We start from the raw sequence: 17,885 nt of genomic DNA, 5'->3' as shown, positions 1-17,885 counted from the left end.
AAAGCAGCATCACATGTGTGTTTACTGTCTGCACACAAAGACGAAGGGGGTATGTTTGGCAACGTCATGAAAGATGTAAGCTCCAGTCTGTTCTACATTTACTCTTAAATTCATATAACCAGCGAATACACAGAAGAAGAGCTCGGCCAGCTGCAGTGAAAACACATTGTTACACTTAAGATTGCTTCGTCTATTTGTGTTTGATTTCTGTGTCACAGCTACTGTTGGAAAGGATCAGCAGCTCTCCCCCACTCCGTTCTGTATATTCCTCTCCAGCATGTAAGGCTCTCCGTTGTTTTTATTCATTTTCTCACTGTTGCAAGATCTGAGGATAGAGATAATCGGGGATGAAATATAATGATGAAAAGAAAAAGAAAATCTGCGCACTGGATCTTCCTTTTTGTGTGTCATTTATTTTCTGTTTCTGTTGTCTCCCTCTCTCCCCCTTTTTCTCTCTTCCTCTCAGTAATGACTACATGCTAACTATCACTTTAAAGGTCTTGGTATTTGCCAAATGTAGGTGTCTTTGGAGAGCCTACAAGCTTGTGTTTCTCATTCTGAAAGTGCATGTAGCAGTGTGAGAGGAATAGGTCAGCCCTGAGGCTGTATCGGGATGAATGATGGCGTGTGTGTGTGTATGTGAGAGTCTGCCATCTTGTTCTCCAGTAGTAATTTGCTCCCTCGTTTTCCACGTTTCTCTCCTTATTTCCTTCATGTTCTTCCTCTCTCTTTATATCTCTGTCTCTCTTTGTGCCGGGGTGGCACACAAGTGCAGATGGGGACAAAAATGTAGATTCCGTGTCCTTGAGTGACACAGCTGCATTTCTCTCAGAAAATCTGCTCGCTAGTTCTTTTCAACCGCTGCTTCTGTTTGTGAGCATTTTCATTATGTTCTTTGGAATGGAGTTAATATTCTTCCCAGTTTTCTTACAGGGATGCAAAAACCCCTCATCGTAATGTCATTTCTGCCTTTGCTCAGTCATAATAACCTAGAAGAGGGGATGTTGCACTATAACTTTGTGTGCTTTAATCTAGCATTGTGTCATTTCAGAATCACAGTGTCGGTGTTTAGAGCGGCTTTTTCATCCGTGTGGACAGATATGTTGGTTAGTTCCTCTGGCTATGGTACCTCCACACCTTTATCATGCCTGTAAAGGGTTAAAAAGCTCATCATATTGTTCAAATTCTAATGATGTCACACTATTCTATAAATACCCAAAACTATTTTTATGTCCCCCATAAAGAATGATGCAACTGTAGATTAATATCTAGATAGATAGACAGATGTGCATGCACAGGTACATAGAACAGGCCCTACTTCGATTAATGTAGATATATTTATCACTGCAGATACTTTTGACATGGAACACTAAATCTTTGCGTCAAATGAAATCAGAACTTTGGTGCATTTAAAACAATTAGAAATGAGAATGCTCCAATCTTGCGGCTGCTGACAGATTGCAAAGATCCGTGAAGCACGGTATATTGCAGTGCAGTACACCGCGGTGGAATGGGGCTAAATTTAGCTGAGGCCTCCGGTTCTGACTTTGAAGTTGCTTCAGAAGGCCACCTGTGGAGGTGTCAGAGCTGAGATTGATACGAAGCCACCTTTAAATCCAGTTGGAACACGTGGCTGTTTGGTTGGGGCAGGGAGTCGTCTATGATAAGACTATCGAGAAGTCCATTGAGCTGTCATAACGTGATGTGTAATTTTGGTTGCCAGATTAGGTTACCTCCATACTTGGGATGCTGCTCTCTCAGGCCGCGGGAATAGCAGCATGTAAATATTCCGACAAATAGGATGTCGGGTGATATTCTCTAAGCAGCCATTTCTCTCCCCGTCTCTCTGATAACTTGAGGGTTATCGTATGTGCTGCTGTCTGGAGCAAATGGAACAAAGATGAGACATCGATTGCACACACACGCGGACACACTACTTGGAGGATAGCTGATCTGTTTTGTTCCTCTTGACAGCTAAAGCATGGCCATCACCACCCCAAGTGCGTGCGTGTGTGTGTGTGTGTGTGTGTGTGTGTGTGCGTGCGTGTGTGTGTGTGTGTGTGTGTGTTCATTTCTTTCCTTTCGTGTGTGGCCCCTTTGCAGCAAAAAGGACTGTGAGACCCAGAGGGGGTGGAAGGAGGAAGTGCTGGAGAAAAGGGTGAAAGTAATTCAGATATTGATATTTCAGTCTCTAACTCCGCCCTGAGGCCCTGGCGAGGTGGGACATGTCAAACGGGCCTGCGGCTTGTGGCACCACTTAGCATCACTTGAGCCTTAGTGGTGACTCAGAACAAATGCACACAAAGCAGCACGGACCTGCGCTCGATCATAAATTACAGGATACAGATATTTAGATCTCCTTTGAAAATCAATCACATGCACTATGCATAGGTTGGAAAATGCGCAGAGCGTAGGTCGGCCGGCTTCACCGAGACGGCCTGGACTGAATTATTTTGACTGTAACTGTTTGAAAGATTACCGTGAAATTTGAGGCAGGCATTCACGATGCCCAGAGGACCAATTTTTTTGGACCATTGTGACCCTTGACTTTGGCCAGATGGTAGACATTTTCACTTATTCAGCAAAATATTTCAGCATCCAGTGAATTGATTGGCACAAACTTGTTAGAATCAGGACAGAAAATCCTTATGACTTCAGTGACCCTATGACTTTTCTTTTGGCACCACAACTGAAAATAACCATAAACATTCAGAAAGACACTAGATTGTTTATGTATGGTTCATTTACAATTTTGATTTATATTTAGGATACCAATGACGTCCCCCATCAAACTAAGAAGTGCTATGTTTAAGGACGAATTGATGAATCTATCAAATGATAATACACTAAAAGCAGGATTGACAAAACTGTAAATGTAACCATAAAGTAACTTCAACATGCCTGTGGCAACCCAGGTTTTTCAACTCCTCCGATAAGCATGTGTACGTAAGGCCGATGCCGAACAATTAATCGTAACCGCTGATCTAGAGCGTTGTCCTTCTTGTAAAAAGAACAATCTAGAATTCCCTTGAGGAATTGAGAAATATTATCCTGTTGAAAAGCTGCACGGATCCACAACCTAAACCAGAGTCGGAAGCTGGCAAACACGGGCTCATCGACAACATCTGGCGCGAGTCTCTCTGACAATAATTACAATGATGTATTTTCTGAAATTGTTGCGTAACAGGTGGAGTCTTGGAGTTTGAAAAGGGCCAACATTGTTTTACAATCAGCGGCATGGTCCTGAATTGTTTATGGGAGAAATGAAGAATAAGCATATGAATGCAAATCAAAGCCTTAGTAAGACCGTCAGCTCATTTATCAACATGTAAACTATAAAATGTCAAAAAATAAAAGCATGCATTAAAAAGCCTGAGAGTTTTTCAGTGGTGCAATGATTTCCCTTACTTTTCTATCTATGCCGATAAGCCGAATGCTTGAACTGAACATGCTTACTGCGAAGTGAAATAACATCAATGTGTTTGCCAGTCCAACCACACCGGCGATATCATTGGGCACTCGCAACGGGTTCGTTCGAATACCGAGGGGTTGCAAAGCTAGACTCGTGATGTGCGGTTGCCTTTGGTCGTTGCAAACTGAATATGAAAGGCTGCATGTGTTTGTTTGCGTGCAGAGCGGGGAAGTGAGATCTGAGCACGAGTGTTCCCTCCAGATGCTCGCAGTGATGCATTCTAATGACAAACATAGAGTTGTCCACAAGTGATTGGATCGCCCAGGACGCATGTTAATTCCAGGTGTTAACAGGGCCTGGGAGTCTGCTCACGTTAACATTCAGCTCAAGATATCTTGGTGCTTTTTACAGCCTCACCGAGATGTTATTCTGTCACAAGAGGCTCACCTCATACTCCTGATGAGGTACCAGACCTTTGTTTTTCCTCTTCTGTTTGTTGGATCGCCAGGCCAGCTGAAAGCAGGCTCTATTTGAATGGAGGACGTAATGCCGGTTCGAATGTGCAGCTTTCACATGGGAGCCATGTAACTAATTAGATGAGGCACATTCCTTTTTTCAGGAACCTTGATGGTGAACATTTCAGAGCAGCTGGTCTCTTTTGCTCAGTAATAAGTGCAGCCGTGTCATCATTTACGAGTCCCCTCACATAAATAATAGTTTACCTTCAACCTGAGCATCACATGCACACTATCTGACCTCAAATCCGATGCGTCGCATAAAGCATTCAGCAAACGGACTTTTCCATTATTGACACTGCTGAAGGACACTTAGCGCCGTTAATTTTGTTGGAGGCTTGCTGACAGTTGCCTCATATTGAGCCTTGCTCAATTAGATGCTACACTCCTGTCAGTTCCACAGTAACGATGTTTAAATGTCAGGTGCTCTTGGCATGAATTTCTTCCACAACTGTCTAAATACGGAGAAGAAACTGGGGAGATGGGTTGAAATGGAGCCGTCAGAGGTCAGACAAAGACGAAGACAGAGAATAACAGTGAGAAACGGAGGAAAGTGTTTATTTCTCTCCCGCTTCTTGCAATGTAACAGTCACAATTCTGAGGAAAAAGTTTCATCATATTTCTGTGTCACCTCATTTTTATACACTCAAATTTTAGAGTTGAGTATATGACTTTAGAACAGCATCGCGTGTCACACAAGAGCTTAATCAAAGAAATCGAAAATGGAAATCTAACTTTGAACCTCTCAAGTAGTCTAGATATTTCTGTCTGAGCTGTCGCAACATACAACTTTGGAGTATTGCCAGCCGCAGGGTATCCCACGCATGTTCACTTTTTTCTTTTTTTATGATTCAGTGTGCATGAAGAGAGTTGAATAAATGCTCATTAAAACCAATAGGCCTTCCCATCTGACATCAAGCTGGACTCATGCTGATGATCTCTTCTGCTCCATCTGTCACCGATGGGGGACAGCAAAGGTGGACTCTTCCTGGCTCTCGCTGGCCATCCTCTTGCTCTCCCCGGAGTTTCTTTTTGGGGACTCCTGAGGCATTTGGTTGTCCACCTTCTCCTGACACTTTTTTCATTTCCTCACCCACTTGTGTGGTGGACTAACCTGACCTTGACTACCAGTCCCAGCCTGTCCTTCTGAGCCATAACTTCAACGCAGTGCCACAGATACATCCTGGCTGTCAGTCGCCCGTGATGGGGAGAGTGGCCATACTTATTTATGTTGGGAAGCAGATGTGATAAACATCACTTTTTAGAACAGGCTATATTTCAGATTCATTCTGAGGTGACTCTGGGTTGTTTTGAATTGTATCTCAGCATCTATACTTGCAACTGTTAGTGAATGCCACTCTGTGTGTATGCATGTGCAGCCAACGTGTGTTTCCTCATGTCTTCCTCTCCTCATTGTTCACCTTGAACCCTGTGCCCACTAAGTGTTGCTCATCTCCCACCACCATGACCTCTGACACACGCTCATATACAGCTGAAGAAAAAAAAAGTACACAATATCAGACTGAGGCTGAGGGAAACTGTAAATGCTCCACTCCAACGACAGCCCTCTAACCCCCCCTCACCCCCCACCCCCGCCACCTATGGCCATAAAAGGTGCATTTACTGTATTTTCCAAGGCATATTGGCAGCACTGAGGCGGCAGGTGGGTAAATACCCCGACAGCCAAACCGAGGGGACTATTACAAAAAGTCCTTTGTGAATGTAAAAGTGTGAATGTTAGTTCATTCTTCTGTATTGTGAAAGATCTTGTTATGGAGAGCTTAGTACTTGAGAATTAACTGTAATAATGGCAATGCTGTGAAAAATGTCCCTCACTTCTTCTCAATTCGCTCCATCCTGGCTTCCTCCTCTTCCCCACCAGGCTAATTGGGAAGATGAAGTCATTTGGCAAGGCTTGTGTGGGTGCACTGAGGTATGTGTGAGGTAGATTACCCTCTGTTAGGCATTTTCTGGTCATTGCACTCCTGTTTCTCACTCCTCTTTCCTTGCTTTCCTTCCACTCTTTTTTGGGTTTGCCATTCCTTTGTCCCTTTTTTTTTCTCTGTCTCAATTTGCGGAATCGTGTCCGAGGTCGTTTGGCAGTGCAGATGTAGGAATTTTGCGTGTGTTTAGGTGTGTGTGTGTGTGTGTGTGTGTGTGTGTGTGTTTGCAATGGTGTGCATTAATTACGTTACAACAACATCAAATAGTAACGATCAAAGCTCTTACCACTAATGCAAAACGATCAGTCATGGAAGTTTTTAGTCGCTGGCTGCAGCCGTTCTGCTGCTCACTGAAAAAGATTGTGGTTAAAATGCTCGTTCGTCAACTTAACAACCCTTAAATTTGGAGTGCATTTTCTATTCATCGTGTTAATGCACCGATACGAGGTGCTCTTTCTTTTTGGAGGGACTCTGTCCATAACAGGACATAGCAGAGGTGTGTTTGAAACGTGTTTAAGACGTCCCGCTCGGTGTGTTGTTGTTTTTTTTTGTTTTGTTTTTTTTCTTAATAAAAGTTACTAAAAGCATCAAAACATGTCTAAAGTTGGCAACAGTGTAACGAATGGGGCTTGTTGTTGCACATGATTTCGTTATCATTAACTTTGTTTATATTTTACTTTCGTTATAGAAGGAATGAATGCAGCTCTACAATAAAATAGGATTTTACATGGTGGCTGGTTTAAAAGAAAGAAGAAGGGGAAAAAAAAGGAATAACAACATAAATATTTGACCAGGCTGCCAAATATCCACAGGCAGTTGTTAATGTGCTTCTACAGTGTTACATCAGGGTTCATTTTCAGTGATTTGCATTCAGTTTGCTCTTAAATGACCGAGTTAGATTACCTGAATGGGTCGTGTCGGTCTTTGCTGTGTGGGAATCAGCCCACTGACCCATTCTCAGATAAACAATGAAACAGAGTTTAAGACACTTAATACCACTGGACATACCTCAGGTATTAAGGATGCACATTATAATAACTTTTACTCTAGCTCTTTGTATCCTTTCCCCTCCTGCGCTCTATTCCTTGGGCAGCGGGGTGAGTTAAGGTTTCAGTGTCCTGGTTTCCACACCAGATTATGTGCACACCAATGTGTGCAAGTGAGTGTGTGTGTGTGTGCATGTTGCAGCTCTGTGTGTTAATTCCAACCTACAGGGCCTTCCCATGACGACACTCATGCTTCCTCTCTTCCCCTCTCCAGTTCACTCACACGTTTGCACCGACGCTCACATGCATCCCTTTCAAAGGACACACACTGACATGGCGCTTTACTGGTCAGTGTGAGGTGGGTCGCAGCCCTCCAGACTCAAATGTGGAGGAAATATAATTTTAGATAAGGGAAATCACTTTGCGCCGGATAAGTGCACATGTAGCTTTTCAAGGAAGAATATGTCTGACCTCGAAGCAGGTAAAAACATGCAAGCAATCATTAGTTGCAGGAAGGTCTTCTGTCCACTTCTGGCTCCTCATCACAGGTTGTAATCTTACATTGAGTTTGATTTGAGCAACATTTCAAAGTTATGTGTCCAATTGTTTGATTCATGAGAATATTTGGTGCCATTTTGGACTTATTTTGATTGAGTAACATGCTGTATCACTGCAAAGCCAAAGTGCCAGGATGACTTTTCTCCCATAACAAAAAGAAGAAAACGAGCTGCATATCTCATCTTATCCTATCAAAGTGGTTGGTGTGACTTGTTTGGGGAGACACAGTCACACATAACTGGATATGAGCACTTTAGATCCTAACAGACGCTCACAGGAAATGCCTTCATGCACACCAGTGCACAACACAAGCTCTCATGCACCCCGGCTGTGTTCTCCAGGTCCATGGGCTCCCGCTCTGCTGTTTATCAAAATTCGATCATTGTGGAACTTTTCTTTTTATTTTCTTTCTCTGACGATGCTTCACCTGTACTCTCTCTAGCCTCCTTCCGCATTGTTTGGCTTATCGGGTTTGTCCCCGGATCGCAGAACTGTGAAGTCCCTGAATCTGCTATCGTTTATCAAAATTAGGCGACTGAAAATGGGATTTTGCATTTGTCTGGCCTAATCTGTGTTGGCGCTCTAACCCCCACGGAAACTGAGACCCTCGCCGCCGTGTAACAAAAGGCAGCAGCTACTGTATTAACTGAACACAGGAGGAGTTCAAAGAAAGGAAGCGTGAGGGGAAAAGAGGCCGGAAACGGGTGATCAGAAAGAAAGAAAGAAAGAAAGAAAAAGAGGGAGGACCATCTTTGTTTACATGTGTGGATGGGAGAGTGAGACACGCTGGCCTCTATTCTTGTGTGCAGAGTTGAGACGTAAGCACGTGTGTCACCATGATGTCATCTTGTTCCGGTGTTCTCTGCAGTCATTCGTCTTTACACACACACACACACACACACACACACACACACACACACACGTGTTGTGCATACACAGAAATTCAAAGAAAGTCATGTTCCCAGATCAAGAGGCTTGTTGCTCTACAGACATGCACATTGTGCTCGTATGTGTATCTTTCAGTATTATACTAACAATGGATCATAACTGCTGTGTTTCCTTTTACTTTATCCAGCCCTTTATTTTTTCACATTTATGGAGAAAGTGTATCTTTGGTTTGACTTTAATCACAACCCAGGGCATGACACACTTATTAAGCATAGGTTTCGATTGGTTCTGCAGGATCTCGCACCAACTGGAAGACAAAACATATAAAAACTGACAGTCACTAATATGAGCTGCTGATGCAGAGTTTCTGGCCACCACCGTGAGACAAATTACCATAGTCATCATTATCTCAGTCTCCAAAGCCCCCAACACGAATCGATGACGGGTGATCATCACATCCCTCCTGCTTATACCATCACGTACAGGCCTAAGGCTGCAGGGATAAAGAGGTTGTTACACCTGATCCTCTTGGCAGAGGTGAAACTGACTCTTTTGTAGCGAGTCTGGCTCGTACGGTTGGGTTTATGACAGCTGATAATGAGTCTGACCGTTTAAGCTGGCCTCAAAATACCTTTGTTACGAGGGAGCTAAAATAGTTGAGAGAAAACCTTTTTGACATCGTCACGCGTGTCCCCCCCCCCCCAACACTTTTATCATGGCATGTGTTCTGTAATTATTCAGAGCAACAAATAACCTTGCTGCTGTAACTGCAGTAAATGATTACAAATCCAGCATCTTTCTAGTCCACTGCAGCTGCTCGCCCTGCATACCTAATGCCTTTGGATAGATTTAATTCGACAAGTTTCACGCATTCCCCCCCCCCCCACAACCGCCAACATCAGTTGATGAAAAAAGTCTCATAGCAGACTTGCTGAGCATTTTGTCCTGAAATTTGATGTGCTTCAACTTCTCTCACCACAGCCTTTAAAGGGGGAAGATAATGCGGAATAGGCTGAGAAATCCTAGGGCTGTGGAAGGGTTTCACGAGAGCTGCAGGCTACATTTTCACAATTTCCTGAACTGATAGTTGGCCACTTTGATCAATAATTGGTTTATTGTTGAAACTAATGAGATGCGGTGGACGATTTCCATCTGCTAATAAAACAAATAAAGGAGCGTCCTCTATGCTAATTCATCGCAATACATAAGAGGAGCAGTTACAAATGCTGCTCTCTACCTGTATCAGTCCAACAAATCTGCCACTGTTTACTGTCTCAACACAAAATTGCTATTCCATTTTCCCTAAAACTTGTGTCAATACTTGAAATCTGTCACCTTGGCTTGCATTTTCGACGGGACGTTTTACAAGATTCTCCCAAAACTTTGCACCTGGAACACTTACTGGACAGGAGCCAATCCAAGCAGATTTTAAGCCAAACCACATTGTGTCTTCTACACAGTGTTATCGTGATCTTATTAAATTGTAAGTTAATCCCTGAAGGAACAATTATCTTTTAGTTGCATACCTTCAGAGTGATAACAGAGGCAGAGCGTTTTTGGAGCTTTGCTTCCGTACTTCTTTTCCGCTGCTCTCTTGCTACTCTCTGAGCAGACGATCAGCGGGGAAGTGAAGCCTTTGCTGCGTGTTGTGGTTGTGCTGCACCGGCATCTCCAACTGAATGAGAGTAAAGTACAGCCGAGAGGTTCATTTCATAATTAATCCTCTCATTCCCCTGACTTTTACAGTTTGAAAGTGTCTACACAGCTTTTTGTCTGTGGTATGCATACGTGTATGCCACAATGTGATGATAATGTCAGCTTTCCTTAGTAATGGATTGCTCACATTTTCTGCTCACATGTTCTTCCGGAAGTGTGTTCAAACCTTGTAACCTACTTTATCTCTGCTCGTCAAACAATGCTCCAACACAAGAATTCTATAAATACCACCCTAACTGCTGTCCGGGGGAAGTGTGTGATGGTCAGCGGTCTTTAAGTAACTTTGGTAGAACTCTGAGGCGTGTTTGGATCGCTGTACTGAATTGGAAGGTGGAGCACATCTCTGCAGGATGGTGTGTACTTTCTCTCCAGAGTGGGCAAAACACTCGAGCCCAGTATTCTTGCCGCCATTGTCTGATCCACTGCTGTATCGTAATGTAATGTAATGTAATGTAATGTAATGTAATGTAATGTAATGTAATGTATCGCTCTCTCTTCTGTCCGCCTCCTTACAGACACCTGTCTGTTACCGTCACACAAAATTGGATTTCCAAGAAAATAGGGCTTTTTTTTAAATCAGCCATTCACTTTGAACTGCAGGTGTGTCCTTGCTCATTCCCAAGAGTTTTGCCTTTGCCAGCTTATAGGCCATTACAATGGCTTTACATCCTCATCCAACATTCTCCAACAAGATGGCCTGCAGTTCGAGGGAACCTTTCCTTACCAGAGTCTTGTGTTTCTTATTAAGCACATTCTTTATTTGTGACCAATTTGCTTCTATCCGTGTCTTGGCTTTAGAAAGTGACCAATGAGTGTCACCTGACTACTACTTCGACACCTGAATTTCATTTAATTGCCACTTCAGCGAAGGGGAAACGGTGCAGAGAAAATCTGACCTCTGTGCAAAGGATTTCAAATTATCATTGCCACAAATCACCTCACGTGGTGTTGGAACGGTGCAGAATCTTAGATATTCCCTCGTCTTTTTTCTCCAGTTGTTGATGGGGTTCGGTTCTCCTTGTTAGATATGAATAAACAAGCAGAAGTCATTTCAAGTCATTCAGCCTAAACCTAATTATTCTATTAGGATTCATCATTTAAATGCAGGCAGCAAAAGGCAGTCGGAGAGAGCAAAACCACAGAAATGGACTTCTGCAGCCATATGTGTAGCATGCAAACGGATCTACGCTAACGCACATGCAAATAGCGTACGGTTGGCAGCGCTTACAGGGGGTCTTTGTTAGATTAGCTGCAGATGCTTCCAGTGGGGCTGTCTGAGAGAAAGGGGAATCTTTATCTGGAATTATCCCCATGTCCTCCTACACAGCTCTGTTTCTTCTTCTCTTTTGTATCTGTATGTAAGGCTGCATGTGTGTCTGATCCATTGTATAGCATATTAGTCTTGGCAGTATGGAATTCAGTTAATTCCTCCAGCTAGTCTTCTAGCTTGATTAAATAATTGCTGATTTAATGCATTTCAGTGCGTGTACAATTGTATGCGTGTGTGCATGCATCTCAGTCCGCGTGTATGCATGTGTGTGTTAGAAGTAGAACTGACTTACTCCTTAAGTGAATTAGATGTAATTTCATTTTGAAAGACTTTGTTTAGAAAGCTCCCTTTTTTTTAATTTATTTCAGACCGCAGGGTGCTTCGATCTTCTTCTCTCTCGTTTCTTCCTCCTCCTCCTTTTACTATGCGTCTCAGTGTTTTATCACTTTTCTAACTTCAAGGACTCCTTGGTCTTACTTCGTAAAAATTGAATGAACGTTCATTTTCAAGATAGATTTCTAGATTTTCTGAAATGCATCAACTCGTGGCGGGCCGCAGATCTATCGAGTGAAGCTACACCGCAAGAGCTCAGAGATGTTGTCGCACATTGCTTACAGATGCTGAAATACACTTAAAGGGCTCGGTGTGTTGTAAAAAGGCCCAAACCTTTGGATGCTTATCTGTACTGACCAGCTCCTCTATTAAGATCCAAATGCAGTGTAAGCAGTTGGTTTAACATCTGTAAATGTATGGCTTCGGGAGAATCTCAACGGGGATTCAAAACCACAGCTGAAGTGTTCAGCCACTGTGTGGTTACACCATATGTCTGATGCGGAATGAATATCCCAAATGAAGTTATAATTTATTCGTGCATGATATGAGTAGAGTCAGAAAAAGCCGCTGTAAACAGCCCCTGCCTCCTGTTTGACTTTAAAGAATAGCAGTCACCGCGACCCGTGGAATGGAAAGTTGGCACAGAAGTGCTCATTTTGAATCAGAGTATTGACACACGCGAAGATAAAATGCAGCTTGTTTTCAGGGCGCTTACTCTCTGCAACATACAGCAGTCAGGTCGTGTAGCCTCGTTTATGCATTCTTGCATTAAATCTAACCCCACGAGGGACAAAAAGGCTTTCTGCTGGAGCTGTTTTTGCGTTAGAGCAGAGATTCACCAAGCTGATTGTGAGAGTTATTAAACCAGTAAATGTTATTTTATATGCACCCTCGCCCGCGTAGATTGTACTCTTAATTCCTGCTGGCTTTTTCATTAACATCGTGAAAATGATATAACTTGCGACAGCAAACACTGTCACCCTCTCAGTGTTGGATTCTGTCTGATGTATTTCTCCCAACTGCCCTTAGAGTTCTCAGGAATTTCAAAAGCGCAATTAAAGGTGATATTAGTTTGAAAGGAAAGCATGCTATTCGAAATACATGTTGTTCACCTCTCGCAATCCCAATTTATGTCAAATTAGGGCTTAATAGCACAATAAAAGTCAACTGAAAGGGCTTGACAGTCCTCACACCGGCACAAATTAACTTTACATATCAGTCAAACAAGTAGGAACAGAAGGCAACTTATACCCCTTTTCAACCAAACAGGTTCCGGAGCTGCTTCAGGACTAGTTCTAAGCTGGTTCTACATAAGTACTGGTTTGGTCTCACCACAACCAGAAAGCCACCACAGAGCCATGTCATTACATGTCTGAACCTCGTTCTAGTATTGATAGTACTCTGAATTCCTGTAGAGGACTGCAGTTCTAGGGTTCTCAGGATCTTCCCTTGCAATGCCGACCTCAATTCCAAAGGCAGATTGGTTTGTATGAACTGTGCTGCAAATTGGATTCATATAGCTTGTTTCAAGCAGGATCTACAAATGGCAGCTGTCGCTATTGAAACAGCCAATAATGTTTGTAAGTGTAGCTGTAGATTATACACGATGTATGATAAGTTCAGCTGATAACAGCGACAGTGGGTCCAGCTCTACGCAGCTCAGTTTTTTGTTGTTCTCTCTTTAATTAAGCAGACTGGACGCTAAGCTGGTTCTGGCCCTGGCCCAGCAAAGAGTGCTCAGTGCTCGTGTCGCACCGGTTCTTCAGTGCTGGAGCCAGAGCTTTGGAGGTCGAAACAAAAACAAAAACAAAAAAGAAAACCTGCTTCAGCACCAGAACCGCTTTGTTGGAAAAATCCCATGACTCATTCTTAGACTTGTACCGCTGATGATGCTGCTCCAGATGTTGGTGTTTGGCATCTAGAGAAAATGTATTCACAGACTGACACCGACATGTTTAACTAGCCAGATGTTAGCTGCGTAGTTAAATGGCATTGCTTGCTCGATGAAAATGGCGCCAAGATTTAGTGTCATTGAAGTGCTAGTGGTGGGGTGTTGGCTGACAGTCCTACCTCCTCAGTTCAGGACGATAAAGATTCGAGTGATTTTACCTTTTCAGGTGTTATTTTCTTACATGTTTAGAAGACTCGAATTTGAAATCTAACCATCAAAAATAAGGTTCATCATGCGTCTTTGTTTTGGCCTGAGTGACTGCAGTGCTTGATTATGAGTTCCATTTTCTGACCATTTAACATCTTTGAGTTTTGAGTGCGCATCTGTCTCTTCAAATGCACGCGCTAACGGGTCTGTGTTTCTGTTTGTGTGCGTCAGAGGGCGTTGTTGGTGGTGCCGACTGAATGATTATAGGCCGCAGATAAATAGATGTCATTAAGGCTCTGAGCTCTAATTACCCAAAGCCCTTTTCACAAGGCTGGGGTGAATGGGAGAGGCCAGGTATTAGTAATAAATCAGCAAAAACATACACTGATTCACACACAGTTTGTTTGTACATACCAGTACACCCAGCACAGAAACTTTGCTGAGATACCGAGACAGACATATACAGTACTAACTATTCAACAGCATGTTTACATTGAATTATGAGTGTCCGTGTGTGTGTTGGTGTGAGTACAGTTGAGGCAAGTGAGCTTGCACATTTCCACAAATATCAAGCCAACCAGCTGATGATTGAAGAGGAAGTCAGAAATCACGAGCCAAATGTTGTGTGTGTATACGTGAGGGCGTTTGGTAGTTGTGGGGTCTATTTCTATATTTTCCTGTCTAACTGACTCCATGCACTGTGCTAGCGTTGTAGTGCAGGTCCAACCAAGGTATCTCTAACAGATACACACTTCTTGAATTTGTGGCCTCTCATCCAAACCTAGCTTGCCTTCATTAGCCAGTGGAAGCAGCTACTTTCAGGTGTGTGTGTGTGTGTGTGTGTTGCAAAGAGGGGCAGCTGTGGGGCCATATGTGAGTGATTTGGGCGCTCGGAGGGAAACTGAATTCTGATGACAGACGCACTGTTTGGCTTGCAACGCCAGACACACACTCACATGCGCACGCACTAACACAGACGCACACAGGAAGCGCACATCAATCAATCACCTGGCTCTGTCTCTCTACATGTGGCGACCGTATGGTGTGTGTGTGCGCCATACACGCACACACATGCACGCGTGCGCGGGCACGCACTCTCTGTGGCTCAGTGTGCCACTGAGGATTCGGTCATGTAAGCGTTCTTCTGTCTGATGTCAGATGGTTGGAAACACATGTTCCATAGAGACTGTGTTGAAATTAACTCATGTGTTTATTACAGGCAGCATTAATGGAAACAGGATGGTTTATTATACATATTAAGAGACAAGTTTTTCCAGAATGAATATACACATTTATCCTGTTCCTCCCTAATAAATCTCTAAATATATCCTAAAACTTCTATCATTTTTTTCTTCTTCTTCTACTCTCCTAATCCAGACAGTATGAAGAATGATGTCTGTTTATGAGCTAAAATTACATGAAGGAAACAAATGAGCTATTAAAACAAATCGATGCCTAATCTTTAAACACAAGTACAGCTGTTTAACTTTCAAGATTCCGGATTACTCGAGAGGACATAACATCACAGAATGGAGACTTAATACTTCTCATGATATTAATCCTCAACACTTGTACATTTAAAGGTTGGACGAATTCTCCAAGCCCGCCAAGCAGAATTAAAACTGCATCTTTTCACAGCTGCAGCATCGTCTCCTCCTTTAAACGGCAAGTTCAGTTTTTTCGAATGCATCGATCGGGCCGTACAGTGTACGTGCATGTCTGCGTGTGTTCCCAAAGGAGACATAAAGTGGTTAATTGCTCCATGATCCATCCAGTGCATTAGATTGCAAAAATAAACTAAGAGGCACTGCGTTCACTGGGCTCCCATGGTTTTAGCTGGCAGCACAAAACAGATGCTCCATTGGAGAGCTAATAGTGGCTCCATCTGTGACTCTGAGACTACAGAAAGCCTGACTAAAGTGAAGCGCTCTTATGCGTTTTTAACTTGCAGAGCTGGGTGTCTGGGAAAAATAATGCGCCGCCCTCAGCTGTGTCTTGACCATAAAACAACAAGAGCCCAGCAATGAAAGGAAATGGTCTTAGTGGTCAAAAAGTCCACGATGGAGGGAGTAGGACAACACAGATCGACATACCGGAGAGAAGGAATGAACACAGTGCATGTGGATTTTAGATTAAAGGAACACTAGTCTGGTTTCAAGATATCTAAATATTGTTGATGCAAATTTTGAAGAGGCGCATTAGCGAAGGTTGACAGAAACAACAAAATTAGAAAAGATTAGGGGAGATAAAAAACGCCCGTTGCTCACATGATTAATCCCCGAAACAATCGGCTTTCTTCTCCTCGGATGAAACGAAGGCTCGCTATGACGAAAGAACAACTACCACATAGCCGCTCAAAAATAATTCTTGAAGATCTTTCTCTCTCTTTTTCCCCTTTTGTTAGCTTCCATTTAGTTTATTTTAATTTCCCCCAAAAGTTTTGTTTCTGGTGCACACCTGATACCCTGTTTGTTACCAAACGGGGAAAAAAAGCAACATTTCAAAAGTCTGCCTTGAACAGCTTCGCCAGAGGATGGAAACTCAGCTGCTTGGTCATTTCTCGAGTTGTCATCGTCGCAGAAAAAGCAGAGGATCTCTCCGTAGTTGAGAAAAGGGTCGGAATGATTGGCGCGAGGGGGATGTGAAAACAGAAAAGGAACAGCGCCGGGATTTTATCTTCGAGAAACGAAAGAACGGGTTTGCTGGACATTTTAACGGAGAGAAAGAAAGAAACGGATTTGTGGAGGAGAAAGATGAGGTGCGCTGTCCTCTCAGGGTCATAAAGGGGGTGAGTGGGGCCAAAGACTTAATGGGATGGAGAAATGTTTTGATTGGCTCATTACTGTGATGGAGCACATTGCTACAACAATTGGCCTTTCCACCCCTCCCTGCACACACTACTTCTCTATGCAGTACTGCACCATGAACTGCAGAGGTGTGGCTACGAGCATGATGATACAGTAAAAGTCGAAGCAAGTCTCGACCACAAAGTGCCTACTGCACTGTAGAGCAACACTCTAGCTGCTGCAAGGTGAAAGCACGACTCTAGTCTTCTCGCGTCTTTCAAGTAGCACTTGACGAAATGACCGCGGTACAAGTTATTCAAATCAAGTGCGTATTTTTCCTTTCATTGAGGTTTGTTTGGGAGGGGTCGGTTTCTATTATCCGTGTTCAATAGAAAGAAGATCACAGCAGAGAGCAGAAATGTTGGTTTTTTTTGTTGTTTTTTAACAGGGTTTCCCATTTTTGGCATGATAAACGAGAGCCCATCATCTGTCAGCCACCACACTAAGTTCAACGACAAGTCGATTTGTCCTAAATGTCACTGGTTAAAAAAAAAATAAAAATCAAGTCAACATTTACTCTTCATTACTTGTTATCGGTCCCATCCTGCCGGCGTTTCTTTATCATTCTTTGTTTTGACGTTTAAAGCCTGATGTCGCTCTCTCTCTCTCTCTCTCCACAGCGACGCAGAGGCAGCGGGGTTTTCTGCGCAAACTGTCTGACCACCAAGACATCACTGTGGAGGAAAAACGCCAACGGGGGCTACGTCTGCAACGCATGTGGTTTATACCAAAAACTGCATTCGGTAAGTCATCAGCGGCAGGGCAGGCAAAGAGATCCTGACACTTTAGACTCTCTTAGCCACGGCAAAAAGGAAATAGAAGCACTGGGGGGGGGATCTTAGCATCTGGAGACAATCGTACGATCGTTTTAATACACTGGTCAATTTTGAGATTGTCTGCTTGTTTGCCCTCAGAAGTTATTTACTTATTTATTATGTTTGTCAGACCAGTGCAAAGAGAAAAATAAATCTTAACGCTCCTCAAGATTCTGATTTAACCACACTGTGTCTCATGATTTAATTCAATGATTAGATGATAATTACAACTTTCTTCTTGTAATGGAAAATGTAATTATATAGCGAAGCATTTTCATTTCATGGTAATATCTACCACTTAGAATTTGTTGCTTATAAATAGTAGTTTTCTCTAAATTGATTTCTTCTTTCCCGAGCACCAGAATTTCCAACCTCAGAAGCATTTTTCTTTTTTTTTTTTTGCTACGATCGATACTCCCAAGGCCTCTACTGAGGGGTTTTATGTCCGTGTTATTCATATCTTGATTTATAAAACGTCTTATTTCTCAAAAAAACATTTCAAAAG

The 17,885-nt window shown here is 43.0% G+C and overlaps 1 protein-coding gene across 5 annotated transcripts in view; it reads left to right on the top strand.

The window, feature by feature from the left end:
• Positions 1-17,885, top strand: part of trps1 (trichorhinophalangeal syndrome I) — a 115,696-nt gene that overhangs the window by 87,625 nt on the left and 10,186 nt on the right. For all 5 annotated transcript variants that reach the window (XM_075449083.1, XM_075449079.1, XM_075449081.1 and 2 more), the window contains exon 10: positions 17,186-17,308. In XM_075449083.1, the coding sequence (XP_075305198.1) occupies positions 17,186-17,308 (123 nt within the window). The remainder of the gene's footprint in view (positions 1-17,185; positions 17,309-17,885) is intronic.

Source organism: Odontesthes bonariensis, chromosome 18 (assembly GCF_027942865.1).
Source record: "Odontesthes bonariensis isolate fOdoBon6 chromosome 18, fOdoBon6.hap1, whole genome shotgun sequence".
NCBI lineage: Eukaryota > Metazoa > Chordata > Actinopteri > Atheriniformes > Atherinopsidae > Odontesthes > Odontesthes bonariensis.
Note: the sequence above shows the minus strand (reverse complement) of the source record. Positions and strands in the feature narration are given on the sequence as shown.